Below are 17,500 nucleotides of genomic sequence, written 5' to 3'. Positions count from 1 at the left end.
TACTGGCATCAAAGTTACTAAGTGAGTAAACTAAGTAAGTAGGAAACTGAAGTAAGTAAGTAAGTAAGTCAGTAAGTAACTAAGTAACGCTGATGGGGTCTATGTCGACCAAAAGAGTGGGATTCCCTGTAGGTGGAGTTCCTGGAGGGGGATTCCCTGTATACAGGGAATACCACAGGATTTAGTTCCTCAGTGTAGCGTGTCGCTGATATCGCTGAAAGTCACGTGATGCTTGGCGACATCGGTAGAATTTGATGTTTTTCAATCTTTTTTGATATTTCTTAGAAATTCGAGTATGGTTTGCAATTTGTATGGAAAAACTCCACCCTCCAGGAACTCCACCTACAGGGAATCCCGCTCTTTTGGTCGACATATACCCCATCAGCCTAAGTAACTAAGTAGGCCTAACTAACTAAATAAGTGACTGACTGACCAACTAACTAACTAAATAACTTGAAGTGACTGACTGACCCGGCGTGACCGTGACCAACTAACTAACCGTAGTAATTGTACTCACAGCTAAAGATCCATGCTAGATAGTATTGCAACACATACTGTCATAAGATGGACATATAAACAAGAGGCGTGTACAAGTACGAAACCCACAGCAGTAACGGTAGTTATGCAATACTTCGCCTCCAAACGAGGGGCCAACTGAGGTCAGCCTATGCTAGACAGGAACAAATAATATTAAGGATAACATACCTGGTTGCGGTTCTGTAACTTCCTGTAACACACACACACACACACACACATAAACACACACACACACACACACACCGTGACACACACACACACACACACACACCGTGACACACACACACACACACACACACACACACACACACACACACACACACACACACACACACACACACACACACACACACGATTCGATGACCATCATTTCATGCGACTAGTCTAAATCGCTTGTTCATTTCAATGCTTGTTATTCTCTCAGGTGCCAGGAGAAAAGGTTCCGTACAACTCTCGCTTACTCTATTACACATGTCGTATGCATTAAGAGCGATTACTTCCCTTTGGTTATTTGATTCCTTCTTGAGTCAGTCATTTGACATAAACAATCATGTTCAAGTACCACTGTCACGTGACATAAACAATCATGTTCCAGTACCACTGTCACGTGACATAAACAATCATGTTCCAGTACCACTGTCACGGATGTGTGCAGGCTAACACACACAATGAGACCATCCTTCAGTTTGAACACACACCTTTCTTCTTCTTCTGCGCTCGTGGGCTGAAACTCCCACGTACACTCGTGTTTTTGGTCGAGTGGATGTTTACGTGTATGACCGTTTTTTCCCCGCCATTTAGGCAGCCATACGCCGCTTTCGGAGGAAGCATGCTGGGTATTTTCGTGTTTCAATAACCCACCGAACTCTGATATGGATTACAGGATCCTTTCCGTGCGCACTGACTTGGTCTTGTGCTTGCGTGTAAACACGAAGGGGGATAATTAAGGCACTAGCCGATCTGCACATAAGTTGACCTGGGAGATCGGAAAAATCTCCACCTTAACCCACCAGGCGCGGCCGGGATTCGAACCCACGACCTTCTGCTTTGGAGGCCGGCGTCTTACCACCAAGCCATTGCGCCCGTCTGAACACATCTTTTTGTTGAACACATACCAAAAATCAACACCCTCGCTGCATTCTGCGCAGACTGAGATTTGTTTGCTTTATGAATGTTTCATGTTGACACAGGTGTTAGTTAAAAAAAAATATAAAAAAAGTCATTACAAATGTCCCACTGTTATACAGAAATAGCCAGGTCGTTGAAATGTGAGATGTGTGTGAGTGGAAGAATGCTCTTATTCTATGTAAAAGCCTGGACAGATACGTAGTGGTTGACATGATGGCCGCATGAGTCTAGGAACCTTTCATTAGGAGCGCCTGGTGGTTTTAGCTTCAACGCGTAAAACATCGTCACGAGGACGCATTTGACTAAAGTGACGTATTTGATGACGTCACCGGGGTGGTTAAGCAGTCCACGAGTAAAGAACTAAAAGGAATTATAAACCATAGTTTTGACGTCACTTGTTGGTAGTTTGCAAGAAATGAAAATATCAAATGGTTTAGACATAATGTTAAACTAGTGGTCTGACGTCATTTAGTATGGTCAACAAGTATGCATCAGAAGAATAAATAAACCATGGGTTTGGCGTCATTGGGGTTGATTACTAATAATTATACAACTCCTGCAATGCAACCGAGGGGTGGATTAAATCTAGTTGATTATTTTTAGACAAGTGAGAAATTAGAACGAACTACTTTGATTACACCAAAAATCACACGTGGATTATTCGAAGTAAGAATAAAGAGGGCTAAAAAATAATCAACACTAGAATTTATTTTTAGAACATTTGAAACCCAGACGATTGGACCCTGTTGCGGAAGAATACGTACAACGTTGACTCAAAACTGTAACAACAATGGCTGACGTGTATGAAGTACACGCATACCTCGCCAGGTTTGTTTCTGTGACTATAGTCGACAGACGATGCCATTTGCTTTGTGTGTGTTTTTGTTGTTGCTTACTGTACGAGTAAAATCCAGTTCTTTAACAGGCAACAAACCTTGCAAATTTCCAGAAGCTGCAATCTGAAGCGACCTATCTCTGATTCTAGCAGACGATCTCTCCAATGTTTAACACAAAATCAGCAAACTCTCCTGTCACATAGAACGTCCATTATATAGTGCAATGTTGAAATGAAGTTACCGGTCTGAAACATTTAGTCGTTTCTTCTGAGACAATCCTTGGTCTCTTATCATCTACAGATTTACCGCAGCCTTCACCACGCGAATTCACAACAGAAGTCAGACTTTCGAACATATACAATCTACGTAGGCAAGCACGATACGTCATGACGTCATATGATTCCTAGCATATTGACGTAATGCTAAACATCCGGTTATCCCGAGTTTTCTCCGTAATACATGTCCGTGGGTTTTTCAATGTTCGGTTATTTCCGTGGCTTCATGCGGAAAGGGAACCGTCGTCTGCTATCAACGACATGGACCATTCTGGTCCTTGTTGCTGACAAAAACATGATTTTAACACAGAATGTAATGTCAGAATAGCTATATAAACGCTATTGTGTTTTAATCGTAGCAATGGGGTCCGATATTTAGACCAGACAAGTATAATGCCGACGAGTCGGAGACTAAGAATAAAGTAAAAGAATAGGGACTATTTGAATGACGCGCATTTGACACTCTGAGTGATTAGGCTGAAATGAAATTGCGTACAAAATGTCGTCTGCATGACTGCATGTTCGATCCGTGTTGTTCGTTGTATAAATAGCTTAAACAATGACGACAACTCGTTGATTACTGGAAAATAAACCACTCGTGGGTATTTGCAGCCGCTTGGTAATTCACTCGTGTGCTCCGCACACTCGTGAATTACCAAGCGGCTGCAAATACCCACTCGTGGTTTATTTTCCAGTAATCAACTCGTGGTCATTGTTTAAGCTCTATATAAACCATGGGTTTGGCGTCATTGGGGTTGATTACTAATAAATAAACACCACCAACAACAAAAAGAACAACTAATGCACTAATGAATTTAAAGGCCTGGTAAATCAAGGATGAACAAATAAAAAATGAGAAGGAATTTCATGAACTGTGTGGAGTGAAGTCACTGCATGGAGTGGCTTATCAGTAGAAAGACATCACCGGCAATTGATTAAAAGAAATAGTAAACCATGCATGGGTCTGACTTCACAATCATAAACCATAACTCTGACGTCACTGCGCTGGTTTACCGGTTAAAAAAACCCCACACAAACAACAACAATAACAACAACAATAACAACAACAATAAAACAAACACAAACAATAATACAAAGACACACAACAAAACAAAACCGATGGCCATATGGATTTAAAGAAATATCAAACGTCTTTTGGATGATTCATGAGTCAACACATAATAAAATAGAACAAATCATAAACCACGATAGATCTGACGTCAAATAGATGGTTTGGGAGTCACGAAATCATGGACTAGAAGGGATGTATATTCTCAGATTTGAAATAATAAAGTTAACTTGATTTGATTTGATCGTAACGCACCTTTACCATAGAATCCGGTTTCGTTTCTTTGACAGTAGATGCTTGGTAGACTGTTGCTTGGTCAGATCTCATAAACGGCGCATCAACCACATCAGGTGATGAAACCTCTCCTTCTCCTTCTTCCGACACCCCCGTAACTGTCAAGCTGATGACTGTCACCTCTTCGCCGCCATCATTCTTCTTCTTCAGGATGCCCGGATGATGCATCACCGTCTGCTCTTCCGGCCTGCCATGCATCCGGTGGTTTAATTTCTCGTGGTAGGACATCATTGGTTGCCCTTTGTTATCCAGGATTTCTTTGAGGTTGGCTGGGTTCTCCACGGGTTCGTCTGTAGGTTCTGGGTGCGCCGTCCCCAGGAATCGTAGAAGATTGAAACGCTTCAACAGGTCTATAGGCTGTGGACAGGAGAAACAATAGATGAAATGTCAGTATTCACACGACGATATTTGATCAGCATCATGTGTGTGTTTGTGCCACTGTGCGTGCGTGTGTTGGATTGTGTGTGTGTGTGTGTGTGTGTGTTAGTGTGTATGTGTGTGTGCGTGTGTGTGTGGCTTCGTTATACAACAACGTAATCTCGTGATGAAGAAAACGTCTGGCACACGACCAAGTCTGAATACCAGGTACTGATGGTAAACACGATACTCAGGGCCGGACTAGGCGAAGAGGGGGGGGGGGGGGGGGGGGTTGCCAGTGGTGGTCCAGGGGGATGTTCCCCCTGGCGGGGTCAAGGGTCAGAGCCCCTTGTGGGGGTCAGGGGGCGAAGCCCCCTGAAGCTGATGGGTAGGTCATATTCTGAGATAGGAAAATGGTCGCTCCTTGCATGAAACGGCATAAAATAAACAATAATAAAAAATGTTTTAAATAAGTGAGGTACATGTTTAGGCTAGGAGGGGGGGGGGGTTGCGCAACCCCCATAACCACCCCGGTAGTCCGGCCCTGATACTAAATGGCTTGCTGTGGATACCAGGTTTACACGAGTAGCTTTTTTTCAAATATTGAAATGCAAGCCAAAGCGTTTGCAACATGTTTACATTCATGAAGAAAAGCCAATCTTTTTCACGACGTACAAGACCATTTCAAAGATTAAATCATTGGAAGGAAAGTTGAGAAAACAAAATAGTAGTGGTGTGCATTACTATCATACACTGAAGTGCAGTTTACTTTGTGATTTATCTCATGATCAACCAATGTAATGTTAGGACACGCAGGAGGTTGTCAGGGAAACAGTCTTATGCTTACCGCTTCCCCCCTGTGAACGCAGTCTTGAAGAAGATCAGAATCCAATATGGCTGGTGCTGTAATTCGTTCCCCGACATTTTCAAGCAACATCCGGCCTACAAGTTCATCGAGATTGTCACTGTACTGTACTGGAAGTCGGTCACGCTGACAATGAGAAACAAAGACACAAACATGATCAGTATTGTAAGTTATCATTTTGGACATGAACAGTCTACCATTTTTGTTTCTTACATAATAGTGAGCCGTAGGCGGCTACTGGTCCGTGCGACAGTGGGTTGAGAAGGATAAATGGGGGGGGGGGGGGGGGGGGTGAACGCGGGGGGGGAGACTGAGTAACCATGCAGCATACATTAAGACCATGATTTATTTAATCTTCTCTCTGTAGAAATAGGCATATTTCGTATGTAATCAAACATGGCTATCACTATGCACATGTATAACCGTAAATCGTAAATAGCTAAAACCTATATAGACATATAAAGTAAAACGTAACTAGGGCAGGTGGACAATGCGGCACGCACGCACACACGCACAGACAGACAGACAGACAGACAGGCAGGCAGGCAGGCAGGCAAGCATACAGGTAGTCAGGCAGGCAGGCAGACAGACAGACAGACAGACAGAAACACGGTAGACAATGACACTCGCCCATCACCGACACACACACTATGAACACATAAACTGACTCACAGTCTTCACAGTAACCTTTTCCATGAGATCAATATTGACCAGATTATAGCTCTTTTTTGTTGCCATCTCTCCCACACAGCAGCCGAGACTCCAGATGTCTGCCTGAAACAAAAGTGAGACAGTCAGAAACACAGACACACGTACGCACGCGTGTCCGCACACATTCACGCACATAACACATACAGACAAATAGAAACACACACACAGACACACACACACACACACACACACACATACACACACACACACACACACACACACACACACACACACACACTTATTAAACATGAAGAAACATGTATTCAATAAAAAGCTTTGGTATTGGGTCAAGACTAAATGATTATTATTAGAAATAGAAGAAAAAAACTTGGAATGTAACGCAACGATCTTTATTTAAAACTGATATAATAGTTTACCCAATAGATTACCCAAACACAGCATTAAAATTCGAATTAATTGTTCGCTCAAACTCAGTGTAATTTTCAGGTATTCTTGGTGTGTACATATGGACAAGATAACACCACACTGAACCGTGTAGCTGATGAGGGGAATTTAGGTGGTTTTATGTTCATAAGTACCCCGTTGAACTTGTCATTGCTACAGAATTGTATGTGGGCATAATTATTGTTACCTTGAAGTTGTAGGGCTGTTTAGCCAGGACCTCCGGACTCATGTACTGCATAGTACCGCAAAATGTGGTGGCCACGTCGTCAGGATCCTCTAGAATTCTGGAAACACACACGTACACGCACGTACACACACACACACACACACACACACACACACGCACAAGAACGCTCGCACACGCACGCGAACGCAACATAACGTTCACATTTGAGATTTATATCAAGACAAATAAGGGCAACTGAAAAGAGTCACCAACTGCGAGGTCAGCTCGGAACTTAGTCACAAGAATACTTAAAACATTACTTCATCTTTGTTATCTTTACATTTTATTTACTTTACTATATTAATATCGCTCGTTTCCTCACCAAAACCTTTTATTAAATATTGTCCTACATGTGAACCTTTTCTAAAAATTATCATTTTAATGGTCACACATGATCTCCATCCTCCACCTTAGAATTAACAAGTCGCGTAAGGCGAAAATACAATATTTAGTCAAGTAGCTGTCGAACTCACAGAATGAAACTGAACGCAATGCCATTTTTCAGCAAGACCGTATACTCGTAGCATCGTCACTCCACCGCCCGTGGCAAAGGCAGTGCACGTGGAATTGACAAGAAGAGCGGGGTATTCGTTGCGCTGAGAAGGATAGCACGCTTTTCTGTACCTCTCTTCGTTTTAACTTTCTGAGCGTGTTTTTAATCCAAACATATCATATCTATATATTTTTTGGAATCAGGAACCGACAAGGAATAAGATGAAAGTGTTTTTAAATTGTTTTCGAAAAAAAAAATTTGATAATAATTTTTATATATTTAATTTTCAGAGCTTGTTTTTAATTTGAATATAACATATTTATATGTTTTTGGAATCAGCAAATGATGGAGAATAAGATAAACGTAAATTTGGATCGTTTTATAAATTTTTTTTTTTTTTTTACAATTTTCAGATTTTTAATGACCAAAGTCATTAATTAATTTTTAAGCCACCAAGCTGAAATGCAATACCGAACCCCGGGCTTCGTCGAAGAGTACTTGACCAAAATTTCAACCAATTTGGTTGAAAAATGAGGGCGTGACAGTGCCGCCTCAACTTTCACGAAAAGCCGGATATGACGTCATCAAAGACATTTATCCAAAAAATGAAAAAAACGTTCGGGGATTTCATACCCAGGAACTCTCATGTCAAATAGTTTAGTCTGAATCGCTCTACACACACACACACACACACACACACACACACACACACACACACACACACACACACACACACACACACACGCACAGACACACACACATACACCACACCCTCGTTTCGATTCCCCCTCGATGTTAAAATATTTAGTCAAAACTTGACTAAATATAAAAATAAAAATAAATTAATAAAATTACGTGTCCAAAATGGTGTATGTACCTAAAAATATAAACGTACCTAAACGCCATAGTATCTCCGATCTAACCAAACAAAAAAGCGGTGATTTCTGAGAGACCAAGCAATATTTCTGCATTTACATCAACAATTTTAACTCTATTATCAAAAACTGGTTGGTCCATCCTGCTGTGCCGGTCTCGAATAGCAGCTAGCATCTGCTGAAGGGACATTAAACTCCAAAAACCAACCAACCATCCTGCTGTGCAGGTGCTAGCGGGTCGCATTGCTTTATAAGGCCGGTTGACTTCGTGAAGACTTCGCGAAGGTGGGTTTTTTTTTAATCAATGCAGCGAGTTTCGTGAAGTAGACTTCGCGGAGTCGACTGTGTCCAATTAATATCATGCTTTACCTGGCAACGCCAACGTCGCCCAGACGAATGTCGCCAGAGTCAGTGAGGAAAATGTTGTTGGGCTTCAGGTCCCTGTGAAGCACAGCGGGTTTACTTCCCGAAGGGGTATGCATGTACTGAAAACAAGAACGACAGAAAAATGAATGCCGTCCTTATTTGAAACAAACCGAAACTTTAAAACCGATGCTTCTGGAGGGCTAGTCGTTTTTGTGTTGCTTTTCTGCCATCCCATCTCTCTCTTTCTTACAAAATCTGGTTGTTAGCCTATGTCTTTGTCAGCCAGTAGGTAAATCAGTCAGTCAGTCAGTCTGCCTCTCTCCTGTCTGTCCATCTGTCGGTCCGTCCGTCCGTCCGTTCGTCTGTCCCTCTCTCTCTCTCTCCCCCCCCCCCAGTCCGCCCGTCCCTCCCTTCCTCCATCCCTCTCTCTGTGTCTCTCTCCCTCTCCCTCACTCTCCCTCTCTTTCTCTCTCCCTCCCTCTCCCTCCCTCTCTTTCTCTCTCTTTCTCTCTCCCTCTCTCTCTCTTTCTCTCTCCCTCTCTCTCTCTCCCTCTCTCTTTATCTCTCTCTCTGTCTCTCTCCCTCTCTCTCTCTCTCTCTCTCTCTCTCTCTCTCTCTCTCTCTCTCTCTCTCTCTCTCTCTATCTCTACTTAAAGGCTGAACTGTGGGGATTCCAAAGGTTTGAAGCTCTTGAGAAAGCCCATTTGTTTGCATGCAAGAAGTTTTTGTGTGTAGGACGACAAACACCAAACAAGATGGTATAGGCCGCTACCCACTTTATGTCACTTCGTCGGTTCGCTGTATTTAGTATTGGCTGAGAGTGTTACATTTGCCAAGCGAAAGACTCCCAAGGAAAGCATATGACATGATGAAACATTTACAGGGTTATGGCAAGAAAACATGGTTTCATTATTTGAAAGAAATGTTATGCATGTACGGCTTTGGAGATGTCTGGCTGCAACAAGGTGCAGGCGATCTGAATCGATTTATAGCAGTATTCAGACAACGATTGTTTGATTGCTTCCAGCAAGACTGGCACGACAGCATCATGAACTCGGAGCGATTTGAATTTTATTCGCTCTTTAAACAAGAAATTCGCGCTGAAGTGTATATCGACCATATTCAGCTCCGCTGTTTTCGAGATGCATACATACAATTTCGATTTGGTATTTCACCCATAAACACTCACAAATGCCGCTATCGAACTGACGTTGTACCGGGCCTTTTGATTTGCCCAATTAATTCATCGAGGATAACCACTCTGCCCAATTAATTCATCGAGGATAACCACTCTGCCCAATGAATTCATCGAGGATAACCACTCTGCACAATTAATTCATCGAGGATAACCACTATGTACAATTAATTCATCGAGGATAACCACTCTGCACAATTAATTCATCGAGGATAACCACTCTGCACAATTAATTCATCGAGGATAACCACTATGTACAATTAATTCATCGAGGATAACCACTATGCACAATTAATTCATCGAGGATAACCACTCTGCACAATTAATTCATCGAGGATAACCACTCTGCCCAATTAATTCATCGAGGATAACCACTCTGCCCAATTAATTCATCGAGGATAACCACTCTGCCCAATTAATTCATCGAGGATAACCACTCTGCCCAATGAATTCATCGAGGATAACCACTCTGCCCAATTAATTCATCGAGGATAACCACTCTGCCCAATTAATTCATCGAGGATAACCACTCTGCCCAATTAATTCATCGAGGATAACCACTCTGTGAATGCGTGATATATTGTGTAAAAAATTCCATCTCACACGGCAGAAATTAATATTGTAAAGCGCATTGAGCATATATATGATTATGCGCTATAGCAAATGTCCATTATTATTATTATTATTATTATTATTATTATTATTATTATTATTATTACTCTGCCCAATTAATTCATCGAGGATAACCACTCTGCACAAGAAGCAACCAGAATGTTGATTGATTTGGTCTGGGAAGATGATCTGAGATAGAGAGCAGAACTGTTTTCACGGTAAGGATTGTGCCTACAGGAAAGAAGACATACTTCCAGCCCGCAGGCCATCTGCCAAAGCCAGGCAAGCAGGAGATCCTCCCGTACGGTGTCGGTGGTTTCCGCAAGGTTTTCAAGGAAGACTTTGAGATCGCCGCCAGCACAGAACTCAGTGATGATGCACTTGCGGTCCGTCATGTCGTAGGAGTCCACATACTCCACCACGTGGTCGTGGTTTAGCGTCTTCAGTACTTCTAGCTCCGTTTCCGCTATTATTTTGTTATCGGCGTTCGTCGTCGTCCAAAGCATCATTTTCAAGGCGAACTGGAATAATCAAATCTCGTGTAACGAGTAACAAACGAAAAGTCCCACACATGTGCAAACGGAAATTAAGTGCAAGACTTTCACTTCAATATAAAACAGATATAGGCTTCTACACAATGATCTTCAGCTTCAAAAGCTAGCCTCAACCAACAAAGGTTCAGTTGCCAACTAATAGCACTAAAATATGTTAACTTATCCTCGTTATGGCAATAAGGCTACTGCCGGTCGAAGTGCAACTTCAAAATATGAATGTGAATGTAATGTAGAAACCAATATTGTATAGCTACAAGCATAGTTTACAAACACTCGGAAAAAACAGCTTTTAAACTTACCTGATCTTTTTGGGCGTTTTCCACCAAAAAGACTTTGCCGAACGCGCCTTGACCCAGTAGTCCCTTGTTGATGATACTCAAACCGGCAAGGCCAAGGTCATCTGTGTCCGCCATCTTGGTGCACGTGTTGTCAACGATAGATTTAACGTTGTAGTCAACCTCAGAATAGTGCTCAAGCTGATGAGGTGTACCTGCTTAATTATGATTGAAAAATGATATGATTAATGTAAAAGGGAAAGAAAGAAAGAAGAAAGAAAGAAAGAAAGCAAGAAAAAAAGAAACCAACCAACCAACCAGCAAACAATAAAGCAAACAAACAAACACAGGTACCAGCCAACAAAAGCTTGAACAAAGAAACACAAACAGAAACTAAAAGTCAACAAATCAAAGTGGTCACTGATGTGTAACCGCAACATGAATGAACATATGTTCCAGACAATGCGTGTGTTCGTTTGTTTTGCTTTGCTGTGTGGTTTGTCTGTTTGCTGCAACCACTATCACATTTTCATCTTTTGTTTATGAGTAGATGCAATAATTTACTCAGAGCGTGGTATGCCTCTCAACTGGCTGTCGCGGGGAATAACCCTGTCCATTGCCGGATCGCATTGTTAAGTTGTCTGAGATGCAAATTAGCTTCTACTGTACCGGTACCCCGTAGGGATTGGAACTCCGAAAGAGCCCCTCCCCCCCCCCTTATAAGATAAAGAAGATAATTATATAAGAAAATACAAATGTAAATATATATTTTTAAATATTGAAAAAAGACTGAAAAAAACCCCAAAAAAACATTAATGTAGAGAACTATTCTTTTTTGGTTTCTTCTGTCTCTGCCGGTTTGGTTTGTAGTGTTAAAAGACACAAATTGCACGATGACCCCCCCCTCCTTCCACACATACACACACACACACACACATACACACACACAAAAAAACACACACAACACACACACATCCCGTGTCACACACACACACACACACACACCGTGACACACACACACATACACACACACACACACACACACACACACATACACACACACACTCACACATACACAAATCCCGTGTCACACACACACACGCGCACACACACTGACACACATACACACACACACACACACACACACACACACACTGCACCGGCACACACACACACACCGCACACACACACACACACACAAATCCCGTGTCACACACACTCACGCACGCACACGCACACACACACAACACACATACACACACACACTGAGAATAGCTTAAAGTTAAGCGAACAGTTTACAAGCAACAATCATGCAGGTTAGCGTTGCTCGATGTCCTTCTGGACACAATACGGCTATACGATCAGAGGTATAAAGACGACACAATACTGACTTGCTTTTAAACAAGAAGACAACAGAAAAAGGCTTACCTATACGATCAGAGGTATAAAGACGACACAATACTGACTTGCTTTTAAACAAGAAGACAGCAGAAAAAGGCTTACCTATACGATCAGAGGTATAAAGACGACACAATACTGACTTGCTTTTAAACAAGAAGACAGCAGAAAAAAGACTTACCAAAACGATCAGAGGTATAAAGACGACACAATACTGACTTGCTTTTAAACAAGTCGACAGCAGAAAAAAGGCTTACCTATACGATCAGAGGTATAAAGACGACTCAATACCGACTTGCTTTTAAACAAGAAGACAGCAGAAAAAAGGCTTACCTATACGATCAGAGGTATAAAGACGACACAATACTGACTTGCTTTTAAACAAGAAGACAGCAGAAAAAGGCTTACCTATACGATCAGAGGTATAAAGACGACACAATACTGACTTGCTTTTAAACAAGAAGACAGCAGAAAAAGGCTTACCTATACGATCAGAGGTATAAAGACGACACAATACTGACTTGCTTTTAAACAAGAAGACAGCAGAAAAAAGACTTACCAAAACGATCAGAGGTATAAAGACGACACAATACTGACTTGCTTTTAAACAAGAAGACAGCAGAAAAAGGCTTACCTATACGATCAGAGGTATAAAGACGACACAATACTGACTTGCTTTTAAACAAGAAGACAGCAGAAAAAGGCTTACCTATACGATCAGAGGTATAAAGACGACACAATACTGACTTGCTTTTAAACAAGAAGACAGCAGAAAAAAGCTTACCTATTATATACGATCAGAGGTATAAAGACGACACAATACTGACTTGCTTTTAAACAAGAAGACAGCAGAAAAAAGCTTACCTATACGATCAGAGGTATAAAGACGAAACACAGTGCGATATGCGGTGTAAACTGCAACACCGGTTTTTTTCAATCTCATGTTACAAGCGATAGAGACAAGTGCTGTATAAAACCTGGCACTGTAACATATATTCGCAATTCGCGTCACACTAGTCAAAACAAACGTATGCAAACCCATGCAGTGAATAGCTTCTCTGTAAAGTGACACCGCTCCCTGAAAGCAGTGTGCGAGTCCCTACTCATACGTTTTTGTTGGTTTGTTTTTTGTGTGCGGATATGCTGTATTCATTTCTTTGTGCTAAATTGACCTAAATTCCCAGAAAAGGTTTGTACTGATACGTCTTTCGTTTATTTGTGTACCTTCTCATGGGCTTAGGGTGGACAGACACAGTACAGCATAGCACAGCACAGTACAGTACAGTACAGCGCAGCGCAGCGCAGCACAGCACAGCACAGCACAGCACAGTACAGTACAGCACAGCGCAGCGCAGCACAGCACAGCACAGCACAGAGCAGCGCAGCGCAGCGCAGCACAGCACAGCACAGTACAGTACAGTACAGTACAGTACAGTACAGAACAGCACAGCACAACACAGTACAGTACAGCACAGCGCAGTACAGTACAGTACAGTACAGAACAGCGCAGCACAGCACAGTACAGAACAGTACAGTACAGTACAGTGCAGTACAGTACAGTACAGTACAATACAGTACAGCACAGCACAGTACAGTACAGTACATGCCGAGTCTCAGTGATTTAATATTAAAAATAATGGTCGAAGTTGGCGGATCATGAAAAATGCGAGCTTCAGCGAGCTTTTTCATGACCGCGAACTGAGACCATTATTTTTTATAATCACTGAGACGAGGTGTGTAACCTCTTTATTCCTCCTTTCTTCAGTTATTCAAAGAAAACAGGAGTTTTTGTGCGAAAGTTTGATCGAATCCGAATCACTCAACCAGTCAACCTGCGCAGGCGATCGATTAATGCGCGGTTGTATAGTTCCGTGCAAATCATTCCATTCTGTTAACACTTCTTGTCAGTTTTCCTATTTTGGACTAAAATCAAGTACACAGATGTAGAGGTTACATGCCGAGTCTCAGTGATTATCAAAAATAATGGTCGAAGTTAGCGGATCATGAAAAATGCGAGCTTCAGCGAGCTTTTTCATGACCGCGAACTGAGACCATTATTTTTGATAATCACTGAGACGAGGTATGTAACCTCTTTATCCCTCCTTTCTTCAGTTATTCAAAGAAAAGAGGAGTTTTTGTGCGAAAGTTTGATCGAATCATATTCACCCAACCAGTCTACCTGCGCAGGCGATCGATTAATGCGCGGTTGTATAGTTCCGTGCAAATCATTCAATTTTGTTAACACTTCTTGTCAGTTTCCATGTTTTGAACTAAAATCAAGTACACAGTTATGTTGTCATTCTGCTGTGGCGGTAAAGGCAGATAGTGTGTGTTCTGTTCATGTTTTGGTATCGCTCAGGAAATGTTCTTTCTTCGAATGTGACTAGCAGACGAAGTTTTACACCCGTGTTCCAACGTTAAAAACTGTATGAAGTTTAGTTTTCTGGGGCAAAATAGTGTATGAAACCGCTGCATGTTCTTTACGTTGATTAAATGTTTGCAATTGATTGCGTGTGATCTGTTTATAAAATGAAATATTGTTGAAAACTGACCGTCGGATTGCAGTCTTGTCGGTGCAGCCGAAATCTGGAAGGGGAACTACTCGTGTCGCTAGACAAAGTATGAGAGTTATTTTTCCTTGGAATCTTGCTAGCGATAAACGATTGTGCACGGCAGATCTGAATTCAGAAAACAACCAAACTCATGGATTTTATATGGAGATTCATGTGTTCAAGTCTGTAGTTGCTGGTTTAAATACGGTATGGTTGTATTGTTTGCTCCAGAAATGTATATTTTGTACATTAGAGTGTTCTGAACTTTTGAGTCGCAAAAAGTAGATCCACAATGTGTACAGTCTCTACCCATGAGCTATCGAGGATTCAGGCCCGTTGTTGGGTAAGTGATTTTGGTTGTTGGGTAAGTTACCGAAAAATAACTAGCCCTACAAGTTTACAGAGAGAAAGAAGCAGAGGGGGGGATAAATGCTGTTATTCTGCTGTGGCGGTAAAGGCAGATATTGTGTGTTCTGTTTATGTTTTAGTATCGCTTAGGATAATGTTCTTTCGTCAAATGGGACTAGCAGACGAATTTTTGCACCCGTGTTCCAACGTCAATTACTGTATGAAGTTCAGTTTTCTGGGGAAAATAGTGTATGAAACCGCTTTATGTTGTTTAAATTGATGAGATGTGTGCATTGGGTTGCGTGTGATCTGTTTATAAAATGAAATATTGTTGAAAACTGACCGTCGGATTGCAGTCAGTGATGTCGAAGAAACTGAGTTAAAAGAAGGGGAACTACTCTTGTCGCTAGAGTATGAGTTACTTGCCTTGAGAATTTGTTTGTGATGAACGGTTTGTGCACGGCAGATCTAGATTCAGAAAACAACCGAACTCATGGATTTTATATGGAGATTCATGTGTTCAGGCCTGTAGTTGTTAATTTAAATGCGGTATTGTTTGCTCCTGAGATGTATACTTCGTACGTATAGAGCGTTCGGAACTTTTCAGTCGCAAAAGTAGTACCGAAACAAAACAGCTTCTCAACCCATTGCACTATCGAGGATTCAGGCTGTTGCTGGCTCGTTATTTGTTTGGTTGCTGGGTCATTATCGAAAAATAACTAGCTCCACAAGTTTACAGAGGTAAAGAAGCAGAGGGGGGAATAAAGTACAATACAGTACAGTACAGTACAGTACAGAACAGTACAGTACAGAACAGCACCGAACAGCACAGCACAGTGCAGTAATGTACAGCAATGCAATACAATGCAATGCAATGCAATACAATGCAATGCAATGCAATGCAATACAATATAATACAATACTATACACCACAATACAACACAATACGATACGATGCGATACTATACGATACGATACAACGACATAACACACACGCTATTTTTTTTTTTTTTACTTCTTTTTTTACATTTAGTCAAGTTTTGACTAAATGTTTTAACATAGAGGGGGAATCGAGACGAGGGTCGTGGTGTTTGGGTGTGTGTGTGTCTGTCTGTCTGTGCGTGTGTGTGTGTAGAGCGATTCAGACTAAACTACTGGACCGATCTTTATGAAATTTTACATGAGAGTTCCTGGAAATGATGTCCCCGGACTTTTTTCATTTTTTCGATAAATACTTTTGATGACGTCATATCCGGCTTTTTGTAAAAGTTGAGACGGCACTGTCACACCCTCATTTATCAATCAAATTGATTGAAATTTTTGTAAAGCAATCTTCGACGAAGGCCGGACTTCGCTATTGCATTTCAGCTTGGTGGTTTAAAAATTAATTAATGACTTTGGTCATTAAAAATCTGAAAATTGTAATAATTTTTTTTTATATAAAACGATCCAAATTTACGTTCATCTTATTCTACATCATTTCCTGATTCCAAAAACATATAAATATGTTATATTTGGATTAAAACCAAGCTCTGAAAGTTAAAAAATATAAAAATTATGATCAAAATTAAATTTCCCAAATCGATTTAAAAACAATTTCATCTTATTCCTTGTCGGTTCCTGATTCCAAAATCATATAGATATGATATGTTTGGATTAAAAACACGCTCAGAAAGTTAAAACGAAGAGAGGTACAGAAAAGCGTGCTATGCAGCACAGCGAAACCACTACCGCGCTGAACAGGCTCGTCAGTTTCACTCCGTTTTGCACAAGCGGCGGACTACGGTCATTGTGAAAAAATGCAGTGCGTTCAGTTTCATTCTGTGAGTTCCACAGATTGACTAAATGTAGTAATTTCGCCTCACGCGATTTGTTGTTTTAATGGATTCCTCTTTTCTTTCAAACTGAACACATTATGCTCATATTTAACTGGCAAGATGTCCATGTGTATGTTTGTACGTATTGACGAATACGGGAGGAAGAGTAGTTGCATTGTTTATCTGTTCGTCTGCTGCCTATCTTCCTATTTCGGTCTGTCGGTCTCTCAGTTTCCCTTGTGCGCAAAAGAGCGCGCGTGTGTGAGTGTGTGTGTGTGTGTGTGTGTGTGTGTGCGCGTGTGTGTGAGTGTG

At 41.4% G+C, this 17,500-nt stretch overlaps 2 protein-coding genes across 2 annotated transcripts in view; one reads left to right on the top strand and one right to left on the bottom strand.

The window, feature by feature from the left end:
* Positions 1 to 13,481, bottom strand: part of LOC138980694 (serine/threonine-protein kinase Nek2-like) — a 17,097-nt gene extending 3,616 nt beyond the window's left edge. The window contains exons 1-9 of the mRNA XM_070353602.1: positions 13,336 to 13,481; positions 11,098 to 11,288; positions 10,496 to 10,765; positions 8,441 to 8,556; positions 6,665 to 6,761; positions 6,034 to 6,135; positions 5,344 to 5,487; positions 4,101 to 4,496; positions 706 to 727 (exon numbers count right to left, since the gene is read on the bottom strand). Coding sequence (XP_070209703.1) covers positions 706 to 727; positions 4,101 to 4,496; positions 5,344 to 5,487; positions 6,034 to 6,135; positions 6,665 to 6,761; positions 8,441 to 8,556; positions 10,496 to 10,765; positions 11,098 to 11,288; positions 13,336 to 13,414 — 1,417 coding nt within the window. The 5' untranslated portion in view covers positions 13,415 to 13,481. The remainder of the gene's footprint in view (positions 1 to 705; positions 728 to 4,100; positions 4,497 to 5,343; positions 5,488 to 6,033; positions 6,136 to 6,664; positions 6,762 to 8,440; positions 8,557 to 10,495; positions 10,766 to 11,097; positions 11,289 to 13,335) is intronic.
* LOC138980141 (uncharacterized) overlaps positions 1 to 17,500 on the top strand; it is a gene marked incomplete in the record, with an annotated part of 85,891 nt that overhangs the window by 26,916 nt on the left and 41,475 nt on the right.

The sequence above is a fragment of the Littorina saxatilis genome, linkage group LG11 (assembly GCF_037325665.1).
Source record: "Littorina saxatilis isolate snail1 linkage group LG11, US_GU_Lsax_2.0, whole genome shotgun sequence".
Lineage (NCBI taxonomy): Eukaryota > Metazoa > Mollusca > Gastropoda > Littorinimorpha > Littorinidae > Littorina > Littorina saxatilis.
The sequence above is the reverse complement of the archived record's forward strand: the minus strand, read 5'-3'. Positions and strand labels throughout refer to the sequence as shown.